Below are 11,024 nucleotides of genomic sequence, written 5' to 3'. Positions count from 1 at the left end.
TCCAGAATATTACAACTTCAACACAACAATCTAACTTTGATCAACATCCTTAATAATGATTTTCAATCACCTTGAAAGATTTCTCATATCATTCATGATATTCGGCGACCACAACCATCTTTTTCACAAATTCAATTTAGCCATATCCATCACGGAGAAAAATTTTCAGCAGACTCTATGGTCAAGCATTCTACCTTTCAACATGAATCTTTCATTTTCGTAATTCTCTCACCTTTTATTACTTTTAAATACTTTAGGTCTTAATCTTTTACGTTGTTTTTCTCTCTCTTCAATTACCAAAGAAATATTTGTACCCAGGAATACTCTTTTTGTAAGCAGATAGTAGTTCAAAGAGGAACCATTGCTAGTTTGTTCTTTGTTGATAATGGAAAACGATCTCACCATGAATGTAGTTGATCTTATCAAACCACATAAATCTTTATGTACATTCTGCGATTCTGTCTTCAAATTTGAAGGGTATGTTTGACCATACAGTAAAACGACAAGCGTGTGCCCATTTTCATGATAGAGCTGCCTATGCACACTAGTATGTTCCACAAGGTGATATCTTCACGTCTAGTCAGGATTGCCTTTGAGACTGAAACTAAAACCCATAAGAAGCAGCAAGCCTCCGGATGATGAGCTTTATGTGATGGAACTCTTGCAAGGGGTTTCAATGAGAGCTGGTGTTCTTCCTTGTCCATCTGAGAAAGAATCAATGGATGGAGAACTCACCTACGTGAGGGCCCTGTTTGAGAGGGTAGCTGGGTCCAAAGATTCGGAAGCATTTCACATGATAAACTTGGATGACAGGAGCAAACCAGAGCTAAGTATCTTCCTTAGGAGGCCCCGGTGAAGTGATGAAACTATCAGGTCTCTCTTGTTCACTCTGTATGAAATAATGATACAAGAACAGTTCACTTACAAAATTTGTCTACCAAGTGATAGTGTAAATGGGTATCCCAATATCCCTTCAATGAATCATGAGGCTTGAATTCTCCTGTTCAATCACTAGTTTCTGTAACAGTAGTACCTGAAAGTGAGTCAAGAGCCCCAGTCTCTAGTTTATGCAAGTTCAAATGGAAAACTGAAGATGAACATTTGCAAAAAAGTTCTTGGTTGAAATTCTTGGTATTTCTGGTCAGAAGTTGATTTTGAGAGACTTCCAGTTGTGTTTCGGGGGGCATTGTTGGAACTGATTCTTGGTCAAAGATGAATTCTAAGTGAGATAAAAGAAGAACTAGATTACAGAATGCATTCTTGTAGGCACACCCTTAATGTCTGGAGTGCTGAATCCTTAACTCATCCATTTGGTTCTTTATTAGTAAACAAGCCACCGATTCCATAAGTATCATTTGCAGCTAGATTAATTCATCTAGTTTGTTTATGGGATTATGGAGTATAACTTCTAAGCCTGCAGGGATAATTCCGATGGTAGTTATCCTTCACCTGGAGCTTCTGAATTGTATGCAATTTTGTTGTCCTGCACATCTCAAGTCAGAACTAGAGTTTGAAGTAAAAAAAAATGCAGCATCACACTCTACTCATGTTTCACCTTCCAATTGCTGTGGAGACCTAAAAGATCCAAGAAGCATTGGTGTTTTCAGATTTTCCTAAGCAATGATCAATTTTAATGCTGATATGTTTCCTGCTAGGAATTAAGTCTACAAAAAGGAATGAATAAAAACAAAAATGCCCCAGCTTCAGAAAGAAAAGCAATTCTGTGATCAAAAGATGCTCAAACTTCGTTGCAAAATTTTCAAATAAATCAAAACTCTTTAAAGCTGGGAGGGAAAACCAGTTCCAGCAACAGAGATAACAGGAAACTTAAGACAACAACCAAAACAATCCTGTTTTCAGTAGTGTGATCATTTGGATTTCTTTCCTTGTTTTTTCTTTATAACTTCGTCAATATACATTATACCTTTGCCCTTGTAGACTTCAGGAGGTTTACAACTGCGAACAGCAGCAGCAAACTGGTGCACTCTTTGCTTGTCAATTCCAGTACAGCAAACTACGTTTGGCTTAAAGCAGAATGCACGAACAGCTGGTGGAACCACCAGTTCAACCTCATGGCTGTAACCCAATTTCAGATACAGGAGACGACCCTCTGATTCAGCCCTTGCTTTGAAACCCACACCCACAATCTTAAGAAAGCGAAAGAATTTGGCCTCCATGTACAGCTTCCAAATACTTTCAAACTGTTCAAAGAGAACACAAGAACAATAATGGGTCAAGAAGTTCAAAGCTGCACAGAATACAACTTTAGAAGCAAGGATGTGCACATTCAATCTAGGAAATGTTCAAGGCATAATCGATTATCGTTGACAATTAGGGCTTTTGAAAGACATCAATAATAGGGAAATAACCCCTCACCCTCTGATCCAAATATAGAGGAAGAACTTGTTTTCAGGTAAGAAATAAATAATGAAAGAGAGATCAGAAGAGCAGCAACTGAGACTTAATATAAGGGTTTAGGGTTTGAGTCAGCACTACGACTCAACGCCCTTCCATCTCCAAAAAAATCAAAGCTTCCCAATACCTAACTATGCCCAAAGTTAAAATCAAAGGACAGATTTTATGAAGTTTCCGATGGTTGCAATGAGGAATTAACCAAGTATACAACAGCATCGTTCAAAAACAATCAAACAAAAAGAAGCTCAATGCAAACCAGAGATCGATCAATAGGGGGAAAAGTTCAATAATATTAGGTTTCCTGAACGCATTCGGCGTTCCTGAGACCTGAGATACTGAGATAGAAAGAAGGTGGAAAATTACCTCAACGGAAGCCGGAGAAGGCCGTTCACGGCGGAGATAACACGCCCTCGAGCAAGAGGCGTAGGCGTCTGGACCTTGTTCGAGCTTCTGGGGAAGATTTGTTCTTTCCTGGTCCAATTTGTGCATAGATGTATGGGTCGGGTCAGTTTGGTTTGGTTTGGTTTGGATTGCGTTTGCTTTGATTTTGATTCGTGACATTGGTTTAGACTTGATTTCTTATAACTAACTTGTTGTAAATGTATGCAAGGGTAGTCTTGTCATTTTATTTTGTTTTAGGACTAGGTTGTCTTATTAATTAGTTTAAGGAGCAAGGTTGTCTTTTCAGTTATTCTATTTGTATACATGAGATTGGGGGTTAGGGCATCGTGAGATCACAAGCTCCTCATACGATTTTCTCTCCTCTCTCTCATCTTCTTGCTCTTGATTCTCTCTGGTTCTCGCTCTCGGTTTCAGAGTGTAGTGCCTTGGTTATGTACTGGTTCTTCCTCAAGATTGATGCTCTAATGGTGGTTAATAGCTTCAACTATTGTTTGCATTGAAGGCATTGTAGAAAGGTGTTCTTGGCTTGCGCAGGAAGGAGAAAAGCTTAGTTGGATTGCTGATTACAGGTGTGGTCATCCCAAGTCTTGTATATTCTCTCTTGATTCATGTATAGAGTATTCACATCTTGATTTAGAACTGTAACCTTGATTTGGCTATTTGATGATTGCATAAACTTAATGAGTGCTACACTCATCTTTAGATGTAGGTCTTAGGACCGAACCAAGTACACCTTGGTGTCTTGCTTTAATTTCTTTCTGCTCTTTCTTTCTTGGTTATAATCCGCTGCAAATAAGTTAGTATTTCTAAACATAACTATAATACAATTGTCAATAGAAAGTTGGTGGGATGATTGAAAAGCTTACTTCAACTCTTACAATGACATATGTAATATCTCCATCTCTAATTTCTTTAGGTTTGGGGTCATTAGCTATGGATTTTTATTTTTTTTTTTTATTATTTTTTATCAATCTTTAGCTATGTATACTAAAAAAAAATCATCAGGTGGGTTTGGACCTCAAAATATCAACAAATTTATAAGTCCTCTTTTTTTTTTTTTTTTTTTTTTTTTAGAAGATTGCAATACATTGAAAACAAAGGTTCAGAATCATCTAAAGGATATGCAGCCCATTTACATATTATTTTGAATGTAAATGCCCGGATTGAGAGCTGTGGTGTGGCTTATGTTTCTACGCAGGTGAACACTGTCACTGACCACCTAGTTCGGATTGTCCAGTCAGTTGCGAACCTAACTATTTGGCCTATTTTTTTTTCTTGGCTCTTCGATGTTGGCGGTTGGTTTCAGTGCTGCACAATTAATGCGCAGCACTGAGCTGTAAATGGTGAGGATCAAAAGTCATGGTCGAGATTGAACTCAACCACCGTGCTCCCCTCTTTTTTTTTTTTTTTTGCGGCCCGATCCACCGGCATGGGTGGCCGCCGCCCCCTTGCGTGGGCTGCGCTATCCTCTTGACACAACCCTTGATGTTGTGGAGGCTTCAGTTTTGCCACATCAATAAAATTATTTCATATAGGAAAAACATAAAAGGGAAATGGATAATGACTGGTAAAAGGTCTCTTTCATGTCACTGGGGCCTTCCATCCTCAAATATCAACATCAACTCTCCCATGAATAACTTATTTTCAATGTAATCAAACATATAAATGTTGGCGTAGAGGAAGATATGACTACATGGGCCCCTCTCCTATGATAGTATTGTTACAATAATGGTGATGAATCCAGTGATTACAAGAAATATGAAGACACACACGGTTGACGAAGTTGTTCAGTTAAATGGCCTACGGTCTCCAAGGTTCAGGAGAAAACCTAATAAAAAAATAGAAAAATAGTTAATTCAACATACATAATCTGTGCAAAAATTACCATCGAAGATAGAATGCATTTCTGCAAACTCAATGCTCTAAATACCTCTTTTGATTACACCATTGTATATCAAGAATTAAGAGAAAAGAAGAGGTAAAGAAATCTAATCATAGGAGCTGATTTGTTTTTTTTTTTTTTTTTTTTTTCGGTACAAAGACGGGGTTAAACAATCCAAAGGAACAAATAGAAAACTTAACTTAAACAAGACTCTCTATCCACCATGAGAATTCCTTCTAACCCAGCTGGAGGATCTGGGAAGAAAGCCCATGGGTCTAAGGGACAAAGTTGCACCCTAGACATACAATCAGCAGCTTTGTTTGCTTCTCTACCAAGATGAACAAACCTCACCCTTCCATTAACGCCTGAAAGGGTTTTTATTTCCTCAATGAGGCGAATAATACTCTCTTGTGCATGCTTACAAGGGTCGAGGAGAGCAACAGCTTTCTTAGAATTAGATTCGACCTGAATCTGACAAAACCCCAAACTCCAAGCCAACCTAAGGCCTTCGATAATCGCTATTAATTTTGCTTCAAGGACTGAACACAAAGGAAACTTCCTTGCAAAACCTCCCTTGAACACCCCTCTTGATCCCGTAAAACACCCCCCCACCTGCATATAGTTCTTCTTTCTATTAAGAGAAGCATCCACATTGCACTTTATCCGATCACCAATAGGGGTTTTCCACACAATATTGGATGTTAGCCACATCACAACAAAATATTTGATTCTTTTATCCTTTTAGGATCTTAGTTTCTTCCATATTCTGAGAGAGATGAGCTTTTTAGCATATCATCCAATAGTCTCCCATCGAGGACTGACGCTTTTTAACTATACATTTTCTGTGGCCCACGTCTGATATTGAAGAAATAATTTAGAAGTGAGACCACAATGAATTTCGCGTGGATTCACAGAAAAACATGTAATGAAAAAGCCGGAGGCATAGAGTGTTTTTCCAACAAAGAGGTGATCCGGACTCATGATCCAAAAAAAGGAAATGATATCTACATGAAAGTTTCACATTGCAATCCAATGGGTTGGAAAATGGTATCATCCACTTGGTATGAAAGTATGAGAGAGAGAGAGAAGAGGATCACAGTGGATCAGTCCAGCTGTCTGTCTCAGTCAAAAGCGACTAAAAGCAGTTTCTCCCACCCAAAACCTACAATTGGCCAAACTACATTGGTTTTCCTTAAAACGCTAAAAAGCGAAACACAACCAAACAGAGTTTTTAGTTTAAAATAGAAAAGCCACGCTGGCAGAAAATATCTAACATCGTATGGCGTTAACGTCGTCATCGTCTCCTTCCAAACATCAATCAATCAATCAAGTGTTCAAAAGTCAAAATTCGTTGAAACAAATATTGTATCACGTGAGATTCTCTCTTTGCTTCCAGCCTGTCAGTGGACCCCACCCTACTACGTCGTCGTCGTCGTCGCTATGCACATTTTGTTCGATTCCGCGGATCGTTGGATCGAGATCTCAACTCAACGACCAGATCTCGCTGAACGTGTACAAACACAAGCAAGTTCCCTCGGCATGCATGATTCATGCCTTTTATTTCCTTTCCCTCTCTATTATAATCTAACATCAAGTCGTCCTTGTGCGGCGGATCGATTTCAAGCCGTTGGATTGAAAACCAAACCAGGTGAGGTGAGGTGATGTCCCCTTAAATTGTGTGAGCAAATGAGGATCCGACATTTGGAATATTCAACGCAAAGGTGAGTGGTCCAAGATTCATTTGTCCCTTTAGTGTAGGTGGGGCCCACCCAAGCTCCAAGGCTCCAACTAAACTAAGCTGTAAACCGTTGGTAGCAGTAAAATGAAAAAAAGCAAAAAAAAAGTTGAGTGGTGGCGTGGTTGTGGTGGTCAAAAAAGTCAAAAAGATCGCCGCCTCCTCTTGGCTCTTACTAATAGTAATTTTTTTTTAAAAATAATAAACGACACGTTGTTTTGGCTTTAAATAGAAGGAAGGAATGGTTCACAGCTTTTGCCTAACTGTCATGTTTTAAATGCACTTCCACTTCACGACCCTACTACTACTACTCTACACGACCCTACCAGGCTACTACTACTACCCTACACGCACTTCGGATAAGCGAGAACATTTGAACCAAATAAAAGGATGACTCAGAAACTGTCCGTAGTGTCGTACAACGGAAACTCTCCGTAGTTGAACAGCCCCCCCCCCCCCCCCCCCCCCGCCCCCGCCCCGCCCCCCCCCCCACCGCCCCCCCCCCCCCCCCCACACCTTTTTAAAAAAAAAAAAAAAAAAAAAAATTAAAAACCCGTAGGCAACCGGAAACTCGATTTCCTTTTCAACTTCCCCATAAGTCCCCACACGTTTCTTTCAAATAATTCCAAAGTGGGGCCATGGGTTCAAAAAAAATTAAAAAAATAATTTTTTTCATAGATTTTTAAACCATGATTTATTTGGTTTGTTGGACTAAAAAAGTCCGAAAATTTTGCTGTAAAATTTGTATATTTATTAATGGAGATGTAGTAGGTTCGACTTTTGCGAACAATATTTTTCGTCTGAGGATGTAAAGTGTGCAAAGCTAGTCCAAAAAACTTAGCACAAAAATTTCCCTGATTTAAATTTACAGAACTCTCTACTTGACATGAGACTTTAGTCTTTTTTTTTTTTTTTTTTTTTGGTAGAAAGAACAGTATCACGCATGATCCAATAGAAAACAAAACAAAGAAAAAACTAATTTGGTCCAACTTTACTCTTTTTCTTTTTTTTTTTTTTTTTTTTTTTTTTTTTTTTTTTTGTATAAAGAAACAGCATCACGCAATACCCAGCAGAAAACAAAACAAAGAAAACACTAATTTGGCCCAGCCAACATATTAGCCTGAAAAAATTCCTCTAATTCTAGAGGTCACTAATACAAGATTTTCAAGATATTCATTTCATCACAGAACATCATTGAATACCAATCGGCTATTTGGTTTCATTTCCGTCTAATGTGAGTGGAACGAACATGTCATTTTGATATGAATATTTGACGGATGTCAATAATAATTCTCAAACTTTCATTGGATCTTCAAATACGGATGAAAAAGCACAATAGCCTAGCGGGAGTCGGATTCTATTTCAATAGCCATGCCCCATATTGAGAGCAATGTCCAATCTTTCCTTCAATGCTAAAAATTGAACTCCTATAACTTCATTACATTGCATATTTTTTATGAATTTACTTCGGAAAGCTCCAATATGATCTCTAATAATTTCTCCCACTGTATTTTTTACTCCATCCTTTTAAAGTCTAAAGAAAATTGATAAATATAGAACCCACTTTTGCAAGTTTTCTACAAAATCAGTTCCAAACACCTCATTATATTTAAAATTATCTACTTGTCAATTACAATGGTGGTTTTGGATGAACTTACCTATCTAAATTGTCCAATATTTAAAATGTAATTCATAAAAAAAATTTGGATGTCACTACGTTCATTTGATGGCAATGGGATTTTAAAGAAATGGAAGTCTGGATTATTTTGAGTGTGACAAAAAAAACTAATTTACAATCCAAATGTATTTTAAACTAACTAAAATAGTGATCACCTTTAGAATTATACATTTGAATTTTGTTTTTCCTAATTTATGGATTTGACTGGGACGTAAAACATAATTTCTTATAAGTTATTCTAACAGAAAAAAAACGACTTTCATAGAAGTTATCGATAATCATGTAAATAATGCTTACAAAACTTTTGATTTTAAGGTTTGAAATTTCTAAATCTTTCTTTTAAAATTTTTCGTTTACCTAAATTTTTAAATCTTTCTATTAACGCTATCGTGTTTTAAATCTTATGGATCAGTATCCACATCATTATATGTTAATATAGTTTGTTTTCAACCATATTCAATATGTTGGACAAAAGTATAAAAATTTTAAAATTTGTCAGAATTTATTTATTGTAAGAATCCTAAATTTAAAATGTTGATCATGAAATATGTAATTCAAGCAAAATTTGGGTGTTAATATGGTCCCCTTTGGTTGTAAAGTGCTTAAAGAAAATGGATGTAGATTGTCAAATTGTTAACCTATAAATAAAATAAAATAAAAAATCATTAATTTAATCAACATATTTTTGTAAACTGATTAAAATTTAATCACATTGAGAAATGATACATTTGAATTTTTAATTTTATTTTACTTTTTAAATTTTATAGTTTTGACTGAAACACAAATAGACTTTCATAGGAGTTAGTGATAATCATGTAAAGCAATGCTTACCAAATTTGTAATTTTAAGGGTTTGAAATTTTCAATTCTTAAATAATAATATTTTTTAAAAACGTTTTTTGGTCAAAGATCTCTAGATGCTTTACCAAGTGTTTGTTTTGCGATTTTTTTTCTTTCCTTGGTGTTATATAGATTTTAAAAAATATAATGTTCATATTAGTAAGAAAATTAAACTAAAACTAGAGGTAAGTGTTAGATAAGTTGAATGATGTTGTTGCGTCCAGAACTTATTCGAGGGCCGGATATTGAGATGACCACTTTAAGAGCTCTCTAGCCAAATTGGAATAGTTGAGATGCCTGCACTCACAAAGAAAACAAGAACGGTCGGTCAAGTTTTGGCCGGGGAACTGCCTCCGACACTCAAATCAACCTAAGCAACAATAAGAGTTCTTGAGAGATTTCTCAAGAACATAATGAATAATTGATCAGATGAATCTTGTACATTTCTTCTTATAGGATGAGAGTTTATATAGAAGATACCTGGAGGCGGCACTTCCCTATATCTCTCATATTCAGTTGAAGTGTGAGTGAGATATCTTCGGAATAGTGATCCCTTCTTTGGCGGGCCTGATAGAGCCGTTATCCGCTTGTTTATCTCCCCATTTCTCTGAATGGGTATGTTGAGTTGTTATTTGTAACTAACTCTCTTGACTTAGTCTAAAAAGTCTTTTTGAGCTTACTTCAAGCATGACTCCCAAAGGAAGAGAGCGCACTTTCCCGAGTGGAGTGCGTCTCTCCCGAAGGTGCTCTTAAGAGTCTTCTGATGGAGGGGACTCACCTACCCGAGCGGGGGGGGGGGGGGTGTCTCTCTCGAGGGGGTGCTCTTAAGAGTTTTCTGAGGGAGGGGACACCTACCCGAGTGGGGGTGTGTGTCTCTCCCGAGGGGTGCTCTTAAGAGTCTTCAACGTTACTCTCAACGTTACTCTTGGACTTAGTCTTGAAGGTCTTTTTATCTTTTGTACTCTTCTCAAGCATGGCTCCTGAGGGATAATACGCACCTGCCTGAGTGGGAATGTGCTTTCTTCCGAAAGAGTTTTCTGAGGGAAGGGAGCACATTTACCCAAGTGGGTGTGTTCCTCCCGAGGGGGTTCTTCAAGTCTTACCCGAGTGACTCTTCAAGTCTTACCTGAGTGGGTATGTGTTTCCTCCTGAAGGGGTTCTCGGGTTACATATCCTCCACAACAGATGTCATGATTTGTTATTCTATTGTTAGTAGAGTGATGCTGTAACTTTTGTAAGAAGACACAAACTATCTATTGAAAAATAAATAATAATTTTTAGGTTGCAAATACATAATTAAATAAGAAAATTTATCAGGATAAAAAAAAATCCACTTGTGGGTGGGGATAAAATTGCTAATTTGAGTTGAATAGAATTTTTTTTTTCCTTTTTGAGAGAATAGAAAATTTTGAATTAAATAAAATAAAAAAATTACAACTTGAAGAATTTCTTGTCATTAGCATTATCTGAACAAATACAGAAAGAATTAACGGAAGAACATCTACAGTTAGATGAATTTCCTCGCAGACAGTAAAACATTCTACTAGATGGTTCCCATAGTCAATTCTTTTATTTATTGTTGGTAAAGAAAATTCTTATGTAATGCTAAAATACAATTCCTCTATGAGGGGTTTTTTTTTTTTTGACTCACAAGCCTTATCTTGTAGAAGGGTTTGGCTAAGCTTGAAGACATTTAAAGGACCTGAATAATTCGTGGACCCCACTACCAGTGGTTCCAGAAAATGATACTGGGGACCATCTGAAAGTGGGCCCCACCATCAACTTCTTGTCGATCATACAACTAACCTGGCCAGTTCCCAACTGATTGGGGCTGGAAATCATAAAATCCACTTGCGAGTCACGACAAAAAAAAAAAAAAAACTCTCTCGCTCGCAGATTAAACTCTTAAAAAGTAGAAAAATAGGAGGTGCGCATTTACGCACCTGCCTGGGTTAGAACCCTCACCCAGCCAATGAGAAATTTCTCCGAAGTACCCGACAGCGAAGGGCAAAACACCCCAACTCGTACCGGTTTCTCTACTACTGTCTTCGCACACACTCTCTCTCTCTCTAT

At 37.3% G+C, this 11,024-nt stretch overlaps 1 protein-coding gene across 1 annotated transcript; it reads right to left on the bottom strand.

The window, feature by feature from the left end:
- Positions 1-327: 327 nt before the first annotated feature.
- On the bottom strand, positions 328-2,940 carry LOC149014945 (large ribosomal subunit protein uL6m-like). The gene is made up of 2 exons (XM_089155752.1): positions 2,779-2,940; positions 328-2,201 (listed from the first exon to the last, which is right to left on the bottom strand). The coding sequence occupies exons 1-2, from the start codon at positions 2,902-2,904 to the stop codon at positions 1,869-1,871; spliced, it is 459 nt and encodes a 152-aa protein (XP_089011878.1). The 5' UTR covers positions 2,905-2,940; the 3' UTR covers positions 328-1,868.
- Positions 2,941-11,024: the final 8,084 nt, after the last annotated feature.

The sequence above is a fragment of the Hakea prostrata genome, chromosome 5 (genome assembly GCF_041222555.1).
Source record: "Hakea prostrata isolate BN-2017 chromosome 5, UWA_Hpros_2, whole genome shotgun sequence".
Lineage (NCBI taxonomy): Eukaryota > Viridiplantae > Streptophyta > Magnoliopsida > Proteales > Proteaceae > Hakea > Hakea prostrata.
Note: the sequence above shows the minus strand (reverse complement) of the source record. Positions and strands in the feature narration are given on the sequence as shown.